At 43.9% G+C, this 17,224-nt stretch overlaps 2 protein-coding genes across 2 annotated transcripts; both read left to right on the top strand.

The window, feature by feature from the left end:
- Window positions 1-30: 30 nt before the first annotated feature.
- Window positions 31-3,994, top strand: LOC101149632 (guanine nucleotide-binding protein subunit alpha-11). The gene is made up of 2 exons (XM_063695530.1): window positions 31-2,513; window positions 2,607-3,994. Exon 1 carries the CDS (start codon window positions 65-67, stop codon window positions 1,142-1,144), a length of 1,080 nt encoding a protein of 359 aa, XP_063551600.1. The 5' UTR covers window positions 31-64; the 3' UTR covers window positions 1,145-2,513; window positions 2,607-3,994.
- Window positions 3,995-7,749: 3,755 nt separating this feature from the next.
- Window positions 7,750-9,227, top strand: LOC129531718 (ubiquitin-conjugating enzyme E2 D1). The gene has a single exon (XM_055378604.2). It carries the CDS (start codon window positions 7,952-7,954, stop codon window positions 8,393-8,395), a length of 444 nt encoding a protein of 147 aa, XP_055234579.1. The 5' UTR covers window positions 7,750-7,951; the 3' UTR covers window positions 8,396-9,227.
- Window positions 9,228-17,224: the final 7,997 nt, after the last annotated feature.

Here is a 17,224-nt window from a genome sequence, read left to right as displayed (position 1 = left end):
GGCCGGGGGCCGGGGGCCGGGGGACGGCGGCGGGCAGGCGGCCGCGTCGGCCGGGGCCGGGACGATGGCTCTGGAGTCCATGATGGCGTGTTGCCTGAGCGATGAGGTGAAGGAGTCCAAGCGGATCAACGCCGAGATCGAGAAGCAGCTGCGGCGGGACAAGCGCGACGCCCGGCGCGAGCTCAAGCTGCTGCTGCTCGGCACGGGCGAGAGCGGGAAGAGCACGTTCATCAAGCAGATGCGCATCATCCATGGCGCCGGCTACTCGGAGGAGGACAAGCGCGGCTTCACCAAGCTCGTCTACCAGAACATCTTCACCGCCATGCAGGCCATGATCCGAGCCATGGAGACGCTCAAGATCCTCTACAAGTACGAGCAGAACAAGGCCAATGCGCTCCTGATCCGGGAGGTGGACGTGGAGAAGGTGACCACCTTCGAGCATCAGTACGTCAGCGCCATCAAGACCCTGTGGGAGGACCCGGGCATCCAGGAATGCTACGACCGCAGGCGCGAGTACCAGCTCTCCGACTCCGCCAAGTACTACCTGACCGACGTTGACCGCATCGCCACCTTGGGCTACCTGCCCACCCAGCAGGACGTGCTGCGGGTCCGCGTGCCCACCACCGGCATCATCGAGTACCCTTTCGACCTGGAGAACATCATCTTCCGGATGGTGGATGTGGGGGGCCAGCGGTCAGAGCGGAGGAAGTGGATCCACTGCTTTGAGAACGTGACATCCATCATGTTTCTCGTTGCCCTCAGCGAATACGACCAAGTCCTGGTGGAGTCGGACAACGAGAACCGGATGGAGGAGAGCAAAGCCCTGTTCCGGACCATCATCACCTACCCCCGGTTCCAGAACTCCTCCGTCATCCTCTTCCTCAACAAGAAGGACCTGCTGGAGGACAAGATCCTGTACTCGCACCTGGTGGACTACTTCCCCGAGTTCGACGGTCCCCAGCGGGACGCCCAGGCGGCGCGGGAGTTCATCCTGAAGATGTTCGTGGACCTGAACCCCAACAGCGACAAGATCATCTACTCACACTTCACGTGTGCCACCGACACGGGGAACATCCGCTTTGTGTTCGCGGCCGTGAAGGACACCATCCTGCAGCTCAACCTCAAGGAGTACAACCTGGTCTGAGCGCCCAGGCCCAGGGAGACGGGATGGAGACACGGGGCAGGACCTTCCTTCTACGGAGCCTGCGGCTGCCGGGCGGGTGGCACTGCCGAGTCCGGGCCGGGGCCTCTGCCCGCGGGAGGAGATTTTTTTTTCTCATATTTTTAACAAATGGTTTTTATTTCACAGTTATCAGGGGATGTACATCTCTCCCTCCGTACACTTCGCGCACCTTCTCACCTTTTGTCAACGGCAAAGGCAGCCTTTTTCTGGCCTTGACTTACGGCTCGCTTTTTTCTAAAAAAAAAAAAGAAAGAAAGAAAGAAAAAAAGCAACGAAACATAAAACACACAAGCGCCCCGTGCCCCCAGTGACTCTGGGCCTCACAGAGCCCCCGCCAGCCAGCATGGGGCCCCGCCCCGCAGCCAGTCACGCGCTCCCACGCCGCAGCCCCCCGTGGCCGTCCTTCCAACCCCACGTGCTTTTTCTTTCTCCTGCCCACTTCTTTTCTTCATCACGAAAGGCGTGGAGACTCGGAGACGGACGTTTGTACCCTTTTTTAAGTTATTGACGCCCAGCGCGCCTCGCCTCTTCACCAATCAATGCTGTGCTTTGCCCACTGGACTCCTGAAGAGGGGGTGGGGGGCTCCCTCGGTCGCCCACCCTGGGAAGTGCCTAACCTTTTATTTTATTTTATTTTTTTGAGGAAAAAGAACACCTGACTCACAGGTTGAAGAAACACCCTGGGCCCTCTCTCATGGCCGGGTTCCCCGTGCCTCTGCAGAGGCTGGGAAGGGTCCCCGGGCTGGAGCCACGGGGGGTCCTCTGGGCTGTGCCTCCGGGGCCAACCCTGGCTGCTTGGGGCTGCCCGGGGACTCCAGAGGGCTGCACGGCCACCCTGCCCTGGCTGGAGCGCACCCCACCGGAGCCCACGTGGGCTGGGCGGCTGGAGGGATGGTCCCCCGGTGACGCTGGGAGAAAGGCCACTTGGATGGGGGCGTTTCTGTTTTGTTCCGCTTTGTGATGTCACCAATTTGGAAACAGTGAGGGTGGGTGGGGACTTTTACAGAATATTCTCAGGTGTGTACCAGAGAGGCAGAGAGAGGGACGTGGCCGGCAGCTCTGTGCGTGGCCTTGTCCCAAGCACTTGTGCCCGCCCCCGAGCGCCGCCCCCGGGGAGCGGGAAGCCGGCACTCGCACTTTGGCCAGGGGCGCGTGGAAGGTGGCGGCAGGCACCGGCCTGGGCAGCTTCCAGGCCTGGCTGGCCACGGCCACGGCCCGAGGGGGAGCCCTCCAGGCCACGCCGCACTGAGCCACAGCCCCGGGGGCCGCCTCCCGGGGCCCCTTGAGGCACTGAGGCACCGAGACTGGTTCTCCCCGAGAGACTCGGAAGGTGGGGAACGAGGGGACTGTGTTTGGGGAGGTGGCTTTTTCGTCTGCTGTTGACTGAACACTACAGCGCCCTGTGGTTCCGGGCTTCCCACAGCTGTCCCAGGGATGGATCGCCTGTGCTGCCTTCGCCCGCCGCCACACCGGGACCCTGCACGGCTGCTTCTGGCCTCGACAGATGACAAAAGAAACAGCCCCAAAATACGACCACTCCGACCAGCAGTTCCCGCCTGCCTGCCCGCCACTGTCAGGACTGCCCTGGCCTCCTAGTCCGCAGGGCTGTCTGCTGGCTTCCGGGGGCAGAAGAGCGGGGAGCCCCGTGGAGGGGTCAGGGGAGACCAGGTCAGGGCAGCTACATTTCTGGTGATCAGCCCCATGGGGAGACGGGGCTGGCGGGACCCCCCCGCCCCGGCTTCCCCACACCACTTCTGTCTCACCCGGAAGCGTCCTTTTTTTGTGCCAGGTGTCTACCTAAGAGGGTTGGTGCCAGAAGCCCCCCATGGCGAGTGCTGGGGCCCGGCGGTGCCCTGGGGGAGCAGATGGGGCCACCCCTGGCAGGGCCGCTACAACCTTTTCCAGCAGCGGAGCCCTCTGGGGGGCCAGTGCTTGTGGCATCTCTGAGGGCCCAGATTGCACAAGGTGACCTGGCCGTGGCCTGAGGGTGGAGTTGCCTAGCACGCAGGCCGGGGCGCTGCGGGGCTAAGTATTAGGCCTTCCCAGGGAGGGGGTGTGCCAAGCATCCCAGAGCCGGGCTGGGGCCGCCAAAACGTCTTGGCCTGGATCCTCTGGGTCTGAGTGCCTGATCCCCTGCCCCCCAAAAAAGCGGAGGTAGGTGTTGCAGGCCCAGGGCAGGGGTGCCTGCCCCAGGAGAGTCCCAGGCAGTGGTTCTCGTGCCAGTGGCACCCAGGGGCAAGGACAGCCAACCCCCACCCTTGCCACGTGTGGGACCACATGTGGGCATGTGGGGTGTGTGTTTTTACCTTGGTGAATCTCACCTGCCAACGCTTTCTCGTGAGTGCCGACCACCTTCTCCGACCATGTCACGCCCAGGCGGCAGCGGCCCCCGGCCACTGCAAACCCATGCCCTGGGTCCCCCGGCTCCCCCAGGGGGGCATCCCCGTGCCAATGTCCCCCAGTGGTGGCAGCAGATCCTGTGGCCGGCCTGGTGGACGGGACCCGGTGATACTTGTATATTACACAGTCCTGATTTCAGACAATTTCAACCTTAATCTATTTAAAAAAGAATATTCTATACAAGCTCTTTTTAAGCCTTTTACCATTTGAAATGCATGTGCTGTGCGCGTTGGGGATGGGAGGAGGGGCTGAGGAGCGGCTCAGTGTCACCTCCCACAGCCACCGGCCCTGACCCTTAATCCAGACACCGATGGAAGTCGACTTTTCGTATCTTTCTCCTGAAATGAACTCTGTTTTAAATTGGAATAAATTTTGTTCCTAAATGCAAAAAAAAAAAAAAAAAGAAAGAAACTTGGATCTATATAAAGAAAGAGAGCACTAAAGAAGGAATGAGTGAAGATAAGATAAAATAGTAACTTATTTTTTATTCCAAATTGATCTAACAGATAACAGTTTGTTCAAAATAATAATAGCAAGAATGTATTCAATTATGTATTCATATATGTGTATATATATCCACAGAAACATATATACTTAAGTATGCTTATGTATAAGTGAAATGAATGACAATAGTGATATAAGAGATAGGAGGCAGGAATTGGGATTATTTTGTTATTATAAGGTACTTGGTACAACCCATGAAGTAGTGTATGCTATTTGAAAATGGATTTGCATTAGTTGTAGATGTACATTGTAAATCTAAGGAAAACACTAAAAGAAGTGAAAAAAATAAGAAGAAAAGTATTTTTTTTTAAAGAAGTTGCCTTCCTCCACTTGGGCTGCTATAACAAAATAATTTAGACTGCATAATTTATAAATATGAGAAATTTATTTTTCATAGTTCTGGAGGCTGGGAAGTCCAAGATCAAGGCAAGAGCAGATTTGGTGTCTGATAAGGGCTCATTCTCTGCTTCCAAGATGGTACCTTCTTGCTGTGTCCTTGTGTGGTGGAAAAGGTGAATAGCCCCCTCTCACCTATTTTATTACAGCACTAATCCAGTAATGAGGGCTCCACCCTTATGACTTAATCATCTCCCAAGGGCCTCACTTCTTATATTGGTGATTAAATTTCAAGGGAACATATTGAGACCATAGCAGAAATATGTTGACAATGTATTTATTTTTTGGTCATATAAAATGTGGAATTAAAATCACAAAAGGCAAAAAAAGAGTGGAAGACAAAAATATAGGAACAAATAACAAGGCAACAAATAGAAAAACAATAACAGATGTGGTAGATATTACTCTAACTATGTCAATAATCATTTTGAATGCCAGTGGTCTAAATACACCAACTAAGACAGAGATTTTCCAAAGCAAAAAAACTATCAACAGGGTAAACACACAACCTATAGAATGAAAGCAAATGTTTACAACCTATGCATCTAACAAAAGTCTAATATCTAGAATCTATAAGGAACTTAAATCAACAAGGAAAAAACAAACAACCCCACTAAAAATGGCAAAGGACATGAACAGACACTTCTCAAAAGACATCTGCACAGCCAACAAACATATGAAAAAGTACTCAATATCAAAACCACAATGAGATACCATCTCACACCAGTCAGAATGGCTATTATAAAAAGTAAAAAAATAACAGATGCTGGAGAGGTTGTGGAGAAAAGAGAATGCTTATACACTGCTGGTCAGAACATAAATTAGTTCAGCCACTGTGAAAAGTAGTCTGGAGATTTATCAAAGAACTTAAAACAAAACTACCATTCAACCCAGCAATTCCATTCCTGACTGTATACCCAAAGGGATATAAGCCATTCTTCCATAAAGACGCATACAGGCATATGTTCATCACAGCACAATTCACAAATAGCAAAGACATGGAATCAACCTAGATGCCCATCAATGATAGACTATATATACACTATGGAATACCACAGAGCCATAAAAAGGAATGCAATCAATGTCCTTTGCAGCAACATGGATAGAGCTGGAGGCCATCATCCTAAGTGAATTAACACAGGAACAGAAAACCAAATAATGAATGTTCTCACTTATAAGTGGGAGCTAAACACTGAGTATACATGGACACATAGAAGGGAACATCAGACATCCGGGGCCTACTTAAGGGTGGAGGTTGGGAGGAGGTTGAGGATTGAAAAACTACCTATTGAGTACTCTGCTTATTACTTGTGGAACAAAATGGCCAGTACACCAAACTCCCATGACATGCAGTTTACTGATGTAATAATAAACCTTCACATGTGAAAACATCCCTGTCTAACAGCTTTGAAGAGAGTAGTGGTTCTCCCAGCATGGAGTTTGAGATCTGAGAATGAACAGACTGCCTCCTTACATGGGTCCCTGACCCCCAAGTAGCCTAACCGGGAGGCACCTCCCAGTGGGGGCCAACTGACACCTCATACAGCCGGGTGCCCCTCTGAGATGAAGCTTCCAGAGGAAGGACCAGGCAGCAACATTTGCCGATCTGCAATATTTGCTGTCCTGCAGCCTCCACTGGTGATACCCAGGCAAACAGGGTCTGGAGTGGACCTCCAGCAAACTCCAACAGACCTGCAGCTGAGGGTCCTGACTGTTAGTAGGAAAGCTAACAAACAGAAAGGACATCCACACCAAAACCCCATTTGTACGTCACCATCATCAAAGACCAAAGGTAGATAAAACCACAAAGATGGGGAGAAACCAGAGCAGAAAGCTGAAAATTCTAAAAATCGGAGCACCTCTTCTCTAAAGGAACACAGCTCCTCGCCAGCAATGGAACAAAGCTGGATGGAGAATAAATTTGAGGAGTTGAGAGAAGAAGGCTTCAGATGATCGATAATAACAAACTTCTCCACTGGGTGTGGCGGCTCATGCCTGTAATACCAGCACTTTGGGAGGCCAAAGCAGGTGGATCACAAGGTCAGGAGATCGAGACAATCCTGGCTAAGATGGTGAAACCCTGTCTCTACTAAAAATACAAAAAATTAGCTGGGCATGGTGGCGGGTGCCTGTAGTCCCAGCTACTTGGGAGGCTGAGGCAGGAGAATGGCCAGAGCCCGGGAGGTGGAGCTTGCAGTGAGCTGAGATCATGCCACTGCACTCCAGCCTGAGTGACAGAGACTCCCTCTCAAAAAACAAACAAACAACACAAAAAAAAACTTATCTGAGCTAAAGGAGGATGTTCAAACCCATCACAAAGAAGCTAAAACCCTTGAAAAAAGATTAGACAAATGGCTAACTAGAATAAGCAGTGTAGAGAAGACCTTAAATGACCTTATGGAGCTGAAAACCATGGCATGAGAACTACATGATGCAGGCACAAGCTTCAGTAGCTGATTCAATCAAGTGGAAGAAAGGGTATCAGTGATTGAAAATCAAATGAATGAAATGAAGTGAGAAGTTTAGAGAAAAAGAGTAAAAAGAAATGAACAAAGCCTCCAAGAAATATGGGACTATGTGAAAAGACCAAATCTACATGTGATTGGTGTACCTGAAAGTGACAGGGAGAATGGAACCAAGTTGGAAAACACTCTGCAGGATATTATCCAGGAGAACTTCCCCAACCTAGCAAGGCAGGCCAACACTCAAATTCAGGAATACAGAGAACCCCGCAAAGATACTCTTGAGAAGAGCAACTCCAAGACACATAATTGTCTTGGAGATTCACCAAAAGTTGAAATGAAGGAAAAAATGTTAAGGGCAGCCAGAGAGAAAGTTCGGGTTACCCACAAAGGGAAGCCCATCAGACTAACAGCAGATCTCTCAGCAGAAACTCTACAAGCCAGAAGAGAGGGGGGCCAATATTCAACATTCTTAAAGAAAAGAATTTTCAACCCAGAATTTCATATCCAGCCAAACTAACCTTCATAAGTGAAGGAGAAATAAAATCCCTTACAGAAAAGAAAATTCTGAGAGATTTTGTCATCACCCGGCCGGCCTTACAAGAGCTCCTGAAGGAAGCACTAAACATGGAAAGGAACAACCAGTACCAGCCACTGCAAAACCATGCCAAATTGTAAAGACCATCGATGCTAGGAAGAAACTGCATCAATTAATGAGCAAAATAACCACCTAACATTATAACAATGACAGGATCAAATTCACACATAACAATATTAACCTTAAATGTCATATTTAGGGCGTCCCCGCCCGCACACTCGCGCACACTCGCACTCGGGCGCACACGGAGCAGGGACCGGCGCCCGGAGCGAGCCAGGGAGCGGCTAACCGGGGACCCACCGCGCGGAGCCAGCCTAGCTGCCAGCGAGCCCAACCCGCGAGGACCCACGCCCCTGAGCCCCGCAGCCGACCCCTGCCGGCCGGTGTCCCCACCGCCATCCCTGACCCATGGCGCTGAAGCGGATTCAGAAAGAATTGAGTGATCTACAGCGCGATCCACCTGCTCACTGTTCAGCTGGACCTGTGGGAGATGACTTGTTCCACTGGCAAGCCACTATTATGGGGCCTCCTGATAGCGCATATCAAGGTGGAGTCTTCTTTCTCACTGTACATTTTCCGACAGATTATCCTTTTAAACCACCAAAGATTGCTTTCACAACAAAAATTTACCATCCAAACATAAACAGTAATGGAAGTATTTGTCTCGATATTCTGAGGTCACAATGGTCACCAGCTCTGACTGTATCAAAAGTTTTATTGTCCATATGTTCTCTACTTTGTGATCCTAATCCAGATGACCCCTTAGTACCAGATATTGCACAAATCTATAAATCAGACAAAGAAAAATACAACAGACATGCAAGAGAATGGACTCAGAAATATGCAATGTAAAAATCAAAAACATTTTCATATATACCAGAGTACTGTAAAATCTAGGTTTTTTTCAACATTAGCAGTAAATTGAGCACTGTTTACTGTTTCATTGTACCATGAAACCATTTGATTCTTACCCATTTTAAATGTGTTTCTGAAGCAAGACAAAACAAACTTCCAAAAATACCCTTAAGACTGTGATGAGAGCATTTATCATTTTGTATGCATTGAGAAAGACATTTATTATGGTTTTTAAGATACTTGGACATCTGCATCTTCAGCTTACAAGATCTACAATGCAGCTGAAAAGCAACCAAATTATTTTTTGCTGAAACTAGATGTTTTTACATGAGAAATACTGTACGTGTTGTCTAAGATGTCAGTTTTATAAATCTGTATTCAGATTTCATTCTTTGTTAGCTCACTTTATAATTTGTATTTTTTTACTGTATAGACTAAATATATTCTATTTACATGTACATCAACTCATTACTTTTTTCCTGTGAACAGTATTGAAAAACCCCAACGGCTGATAATTAAGTGAATTAACTGTGTCTCCCTTGTCTTAGGATATTCTGTAGATTGATTGCAGATTTCTTAAATCTGAAATGATCTTTTACACTGTAATTCTCAGCATACTGATTATGGAGAAACACTTGTTTTGATTTTGTTATACTTGACTTAACTTCATTGCAATGTGAATTAATTGCACTGCTAAGTAGGAAGATGTGTAACTTTTATTTGTTGCTATTCACATTTGAATTTTTTCCTGTATAGGCAATATTATATTGACACCTTTTACAGATCTTACTGTAGCTTTTTCCATATACATAAAATGCTTTTTCTACTATTTGTCTTGATTACTTAAAAAAATAAAAATATAAGTAAGGATCAAAACTCTAAAATTTTGCATGAAAATTACATCCAAATTGTGAAAATCAGATCTATTTTGTTTGCCATTAGTCACCATTAGTTATATAAATTTTATTGTTTTAGGTTAGTATCTCTTTACTAAATTGTCAGTCTATAAGATAATATATGTTGATCCCTTGCTCTAGAGGAGAATTTAGAGTAATTTGGGGTTTGTCTTGGATTATATCTAAATGGATTATTTGTTAAAAGTACTGAAATGAGTATAAGGCAGTATCACCCATCCAAAAGAAAGGTCTTTATAGACCTGCACAGTCACTAGATTAATTCATTAAAATGCCCCCACCCTGATGTAATTGACATTACATTTCTTAACATTTTAAAATCTAGAATTTCTAAAATGGAATTTAATGCCATCACAATTTGAAAAACTTTTTTTTTTTTACTATAGAAGTTACAAAGGAAGTTCTAAAATTATGCCTCCCTCTGTTTTTATAAGTTGCCATCGAAAAGTGATTTAAATAAGCAGGTTATCTATAGATTTTAAAGAAAACTAGAAAGTTTTAATGTTTTAACTTGGGGAAAAAATACATCTCTTTAATGTTTAGCATGCTTGTCAACCTTGAGTGAGTGTCATTTTTAAGAACAGTTGTAGCCCTTCTGATTATTGCAGTAGCTGTAGAAGTATGTAAGAATATGTGATGGGTGTAGTCATTAGCAAAGCATTTAAATCACTTGAGTATTTTGTCATGGTTCATTATTATTAAAGCACAAAATAACCTATTGTTAGAAAATATGTGTTTTTATAAATGAATGTAAAATAATTAAATGAATTGTGAAATGGATGTTTAAGAAAATATAGGCTTAAAAAGTAAATGTATAAAATGATGTCTTAAAACAGCCATATCATGAAAAATTCTACTTAGCTATATTATTATAAGCTACATTTGCCCTGAATTTGAACACTCAACATCACTAGATTTAAATATTTAGTATATTTTGATAGTAAAGGGTTTTGTTTCTTGAATATCTTCACTTTAAACAAAAAAAAAACCAACTTTCATTTGTGTGGCATTTATTTTTGGAAGTGTCTTCTTTTTTTCCTTTATTAAAGTTTTTGAAACTTGCCAAAAAAAAAAGTCATATTTAAGGTTAAACAATATTTAACCTTAAATAGCCAAATAGATGGCTATTAGGTCAGCTTGGTTTATAGGAATTAACCTGTTTGCAGATGATATGATTTTATATTTAGAAAACCCCATCATCTCAGCCCAAAATCTCCTTAAGCTGATCAGCAACTTCAGCAAAGTTTCAGGATACAAAATCAATGTGCAAAAACCACAAGCATTCCTATACACCAATAACAGACAAACAGAGAGCCAAATCATGAGTGAGCTCCCATTCACAATTGCTTCAAAGAGAATAAAATACCTAGGAATCCAACTTACAAGGGATGTGAAGGACCTCTTCAAGGAGAACTACAAACCACTGCTCAACGAAATGAAAAAGGACACAAACAAATGGAAGAACATTCCATGCTCATGGATAGGAAGAATCAATATCATGAAAATGGCCATACTACCCAAGGTAATTTATAGATTCAATGCCATCCCCATCAAGCTACCAATGACTTTCTTCACAGAATTGGAAAAAACTACTTTAAAGTTCATATGGAACCAAAAAAGAGCCTGCATTGCCAAGACAATCCTAGGCCAAAAGAACAAAGCTGGAAGTGTCATGCTACCTGACTTCAAACTATACTACAAGGCTAGAGTAACCAAAACACCGTAGTACTGGTACCAAAACAGAGATATAGACCAATGGAACAGAACAGAGCCATCAGAAATAATATCACACATCTAAAACCATCTGATCTTTGACAAACCCGACAAAAACAGGAAATGGGGAAAGGATTCCTTATTTAATAAATGGTGCTGGGAAAACTGGCTAGCCGTATGCAGAAAGCTGAAACTGGATCCCTTCCTTACACCTTATACAAAAATTAATTCAAGATGGATTAAAGATTTAAATGTCAGACCTAAAACCATAAAAACCCTAGAAGAAAACCTAGGCAATACCATTCAGGACATAGGCATTGGCAAGGACTTCATGACTAAAACACCAAAAGCAATGGCAACAAAAGCCAAAATTGACAAATGAGATCTAATTAAACTAAAGAGCTTCTGCACAGCAAAAGAAACTACCATCAGAGTGAACAGGCAACCTACAGAATGGGAGAAAATTTTTACAATCTACCCATCTGACAAAGGGCTAATATCCAGAATCTACAAAGAATTTAAACAATTTCACAAGAAAAAATCAAACAACCCCACCAAAAAGTGGGCAAAGGATATGAACAGACACTTCCCAAAAGAAGACATTTATGCAGCCAACAGACACATGAAAAAATGCTCATCATCACTGGCCATCAGAGAAATGCAAATCAAAACCACAATGAGATACCATCTCACACCAGTTACAATGGCGATCATTAAAAAAGTCAGGAAACAACAGGTGCTGGAGAGGATATGGAGAAATAGCAACACTTTTACACTGTTGGTGGGACTGTATACTAGTTCACCCATTGTGGAAGACAGTGTGGCAATTCCTCAAGGATCTAGAACTAGAAATACGATTTGACCCAGTGATCCCATTACTGGGTATATACCCAAAGGATTATAAATCATGCTGCTATAAGGACACATGCACACGTATGTTTATTGTGGCACTATTCACAATAGCAAAGACTTGGAACCAACCTAAATGTCCATTAATGATAGACTGGATTAAAAAAAATGTGGCAAATATACACTGTGGAATACTATGCAGCCATAAAAAAGGATGAGTTCATGTCCTTTGTAGGGACATGGATGAAGCTGGAAACCATCATTCTGAGTAAACTATCGCAAGGACGGAAAACCAAACACCGCACGTTCTCACTCATAGGTGGGAATTGAACAATGAGAACACTTGGACACAGGATGGGGAACATCACACACCAGGACCCGTCAATGGGGTGAGGGGAGGGGGCAGGGATAGCATTAGGAGATACACCTAATGTAAATGACAAGTTAATGGGTGCAGTACACCAACATGGCACATGTATACATATGTAACGAACCTGCACGTTGTGCACAGGTACCCTAGAACTTAAAGTATAATAAAAGATCATATGAGAAAAAAAAAACCTTCTCATGTACCCCTTGAACCTAAAATAAAAGGTGGGAAGAAAGAAATAAAATAAAAGAGATTGTCAGTGTAGATTAAAAAGTCGGACTCAACTATATGTAGTCTACAAGAAACACATTCTAAATATAAAGATGCACCTGCATAAATTAAAGGGATACAGAAAGATATACCATACTAACACTTATCAAAAACACCCCCAACATATCTCTATTAATTTCAGGCAGTGCAGCCTTAAAGAGCAATAAAAGTTACCATAGATAAAGAAGGACATTACCTAAGAAAAAGGAGTCAATTCTCCAAGAAGACATGACAATCCTGCATGTGTGTATGCACCTAACAACAGAGCATAGAAATATGTTTAATTTACACTTATCTTCTTATGAGCCTTGTTGTGTATCTTTTCACATGTTTAAGATCAACTTCCAATTATTTTCCTATGAAATCTCTATGCGTATCTTTTTAATTTTTTCAATATATTGTTGGTCTATTTCCCCTAAATTTGTAAGAACTATTTGTATATTAGAGATAGTACCCCTTTGTCTATGATATAAGTTGCAAACCTATTTTCCCACTCTTTCATTTGTTTTCTGACTGTGGTGGTAGTCTTTTCTTGCCATGCAAAAAATTTTGTTTTGTTTGTCTTTGATGTAGTTGAATTGACCAGTCTTTTAAAATTGTGTCATTATTAGATGAGCAACTTTCTTTCCAGCTCACCTGAGAATGTGTTTTCCTGTTGAGCTACGGAATGAGCATTGGGTATTTTGTGTTCCTCTGAGAAAGAGAGGAGGTGTGTCTGGCAGCCAGGAGTTGACCTGGTCCTATCTGCTGGGTGTTGGCGATGCTGTGAGCTGCCTGGCACCCACAGATGGATGTTGATGTTCTCTTGTGAGCATAAACAATTCCATAGAACATCTGCTTCAGACCATATCATTTTGTGCCAATACTTAAGACAAAAACAAGACCTCTTCATAATCATGTCTGAGCATGAGCAAAGCATGAGCATTGTTCATATCACACAAATGACCAATGTCTCTCTATTCTAGCTAAGATGAGTAACTACTGTTTCTTCACCAACTACAGCTTTAACGTTCTTTACCAATTATAGCCTTAACCCATTAAGGCTTTAATACAGGTTTACATCTTTCCACATAAGATTTAATAAGATACCCTACTATGCTAGAATTACCCCCACTTCCTGACAACACCCAATTCAGAACAAAGCCCCATTTCCTTAAACCCTTCTCCCAGATTATTGCCTAACACAACCCCAAATCTTCTAAGTCCTTTCTGATGTCCTCTTAGTGAGACACCCCACCGTTCCCTGTAGTTTGTATTCTCCCTCACTTAACCAGTAATAACTCACTTCTTCACTACAGGTGTGTTCATGGTGGCCTTTGATTGGAGCCCATTAACATCTCCACTTTTACTGGTAGCCCAAGGGAATGGGGAGACAGTAGAGGGAAAGGGCAGCTGAGGGCTCTGAGCACTGGTTAGAATGCTTGGGCAACAGATGGCTCTTCCGGTTTCAGTACCATGAGGACTCCCCTGGGCATTGGTTTGCTTTCCTCATTCCATGTGTAGCCTTGACTTCTCTTAGAGGAAGTGCACCCTGATGTCCCTCCACCTTGTTTCTCCTGTTTCTCCCCAGCATCTGTTTCCACCAGTCACCAGCAAGTGGAGGATCGTATAAGGACACCCTTCAGTGTCAGTGTGCTTCACTATGCTTTTGGGTGTGTTAGTAAAAATTCTCCGGATTTGGAGATGGATGTGGAGGGTGGGGCTGGAGGATGGAACAGGAACTTAGGAGCTAAATGCTGTCCCTCTCTATTTTGCTCCAGAATGTTCTTTTCCTTTCTCTCTTTGAGTCACCAGTTTCTTTACTGTATTAGGCTATGCCCCTTTTCTTGTTTTATTGCTATCAGTCATTTCTTATTAGCCTTTATAATTTTGTTAGTACCGGATGGAAAACCCTACAATATTGTTTTTTTCCAATACCGAAGGCATCTCCTCTCCTCATCCCTGCTCTTTCTCTCCAGTTGAAAAAGATAAATAAACACTCTCTGTTGACAAATGTCTTTTCTCTTTTCTGTAGACTCTGTGAGTTCTCCTTTCAGTTTATGCTTTTGGAAACAAAAGTCCTTGTCTGTCCTTCAGGTGTGAGTCAGAGCCAGATTCCTGACTAAATGGAGGGAAGGTTAAGAAAAAATACAATGAGAAATTCATTATAAGAAATTATTTTGTTGTCATCTAGTCATGTAAGTTTTGTCTTCAGTGGTGGTAACATGTGCTCATTCATCGTAGTTCGTTGCTCATGCCACGTGGTCATTTGTCTCATGCTTATGGGCACCTCTCTTTAGTGACACCCACCTATTGGGGGGAGTTCCATTTGTAAAGAATTTTGTTGATGTGCTGAATACAAATTGATTTCCTAGAGTCTTGTCTGTTTTGGGCTGCTATGAGAGAATACCATAGACTGAGTAATTTATAAACAACAGAAATTTGTTTTTTTCACAGTTCTGGAGGCTGGGAAGTCCAAAATCCAGGGGCCATTAGATTCATTGTCAGGTGAGTGTCTGGTCTCTGTTTCCAAGATGTCGCCTTGAAGGCTGCGTCTTCCAGAGAGAAGGAGTGCTGTGTCCTCACATGGCAGGAGACCGAAGGGCAAAAGGAGTCTAACTTCCTCCATCATGCCTTTTTCTAAGCATATCTAATCCTATTCATGAAGGCAGAGCCCTCATAGCCTAATCACCTCCAAAAGGCCCTACCTCTTAATACTATCACATACGTAATATTTGATTTCTGGAGGGGATACATTCAAACCATAGCAGATGCTCATGAAACTAGAAACAATGGCTAATGCCAGAGAAAGAAGCTGAGGATCTGGGAAGTCTTACTTGTGGATTTTATGTTATATGTTCCATTCCCACATGTAAATAAATGAGTTAATTGAAATGGAAGAAAATGAAGAAAGATGGAGAATTGTGTCATGGAACAATGGACAGCTGTCATAACAATGGGTGAAAACAAAGCTCAAGTACATGAGGATGATTATATCTTTAATGGTATCTTGAAGCTGTAAGAGATCATCAAGTCTTGACTTCTATGTTAAAAAAGAAAGAAAACTGATGACCCATATTTAAACTGAGGCATGTGACATTTCTGCTCTACTCAGCACTCTTCACTCATCTAACAAAAATTCACTATGGCTTCTTATGTTCCAGGCACTGGGCTAGGTGTTTAAGGAAGACAGAGGGAGGAAATAAAAATTTTTATAAAACGGTCTTTGTCCTCAAGCAGCTCACAGGGCAGAGAGACCCTGACAGAGTAGAGACTTCATGAAGAGTGGGGATGGGAAGGGCATTCTCTCCACACGCATCCCTGTCCCACCTCGGAGATTTCCTCCTCAGAACGCTACCCCTTATTGCTTTCCTGTCTCACTCTTTCCAGCTCTCAGTTTAGAAGGTGTTTCCTCAGAGCACCCTTGCTGACCTCTCAAGTCTGGTGAAAGGCCCTTCTCACTGGTGCCTGGATGCCCTGTGTGCTCCTGTCATGCACACAACACAGCATAGTAAAATGCCTGGCGTATGTGTTTGTCTTTTCAATACTCTGAGCTCTGCTCATTGGCAAATCTCAGGACATAGCACAAGATGTGGCCCCTAAATGTTAACTGAATGAACGAATGGAATCACTGGTATCTCTTTAGCTTGAAGAATAGAAAGCCCTTGTAGGACAAAGACGATTGGGAGAAATGTGAAGTCTGGCGTGGACTCTGTCAGAAGGCAGAACTGAACCAATGGATGGACTTAGAAGAGGGAGACTTCGGTTTCACATCAGGAATGATATCATAGTCAGAACTCACCAAACACATAATAGGTTAGATGAGGGAGGAGGGAGTCCTTCATTGCAGGAGTTTTAAAGGTGAATACAAGAAATGGGAGGCACTTGGCCTGGCGCAGTGGCTCAGGTCTGTTAATCCCAGCACTTTGGGAGGCTGAGGCCAGTGGATCACAAGGTCAGGAGTCGAGACCAGCCTGGTCAAGATGGTGAAATCCTGTTTCTACTAAAATACAAAAATTAGCCGGGTGTGGTGGCGGGCACCTGTAATCCCAGCTAATTGGGAGGCTGAGGCAGAAGAATCACTTGAACCGGGGAGACAGAGGTTGCAGCGAGCCAAGTTTGAGCCACTGCACTCTAGCCTGGGCGACAGAGCAAGACTCCGTCTTAAAAAAAAAAAAGAAAGAAATGGGAGGCACTGAGTTTCTGGCTCAGTTTGCTGATGCCAGAAATACAGAGATGACTGATCAGTAAAATCCACTAGAAAGTGTGTGACGGGTTTCTTTTTCCTTATATTTTTCTTTTTTAAATACAAAAGTAATACCAGCCCACTGAAAATTTGAAAAGTATATGGCATTAAAAAGAGAAAAATAACATCCGATAATCCAACAAGATAAACTCTCTAAAATTTCTTTTCTCTTTTTAAATGAATATGTTAAGCTTGAAATAGAATTTTAAATTTATCTTGATGTTTTACTCAACAACGTAGAAGCATCTTTTATGTCATTATTTTAAGTCACAACCACTTTTAGTGATGATGATTTAAAGAACCATTTGCTTTTTCCTTACTGTTCCCTGTTTTTAGATTTTTGGCTAGTGTCTAATTTTTCCCTGTTATAAATAATGCTGAGATGAACAGAATATGTAGATTTCTAATAATTTGCAAATGAACAGCATATGAAAAACATGAGCAAAAATTTTGCAGTTATAATTACTCAAGTTTTAAATAAATTA

Source organism: Gorilla gorilla, chromosome 12 (genome assembly GCF_029281585.2).
Source record: "Gorilla gorilla gorilla isolate KB3781 chromosome 12, NHGRI_mGorGor1-v2.1_pri, whole genome shotgun sequence".
Lineage (NCBI taxonomy): Eukaryota > Metazoa > Chordata > Mammalia > Primates > Hominidae > Gorilla > Gorilla gorilla.
The sequence above is the reverse complement of the archived record's forward strand: the minus strand, read 5'-3'. Positions and strand labels throughout refer to the sequence as shown.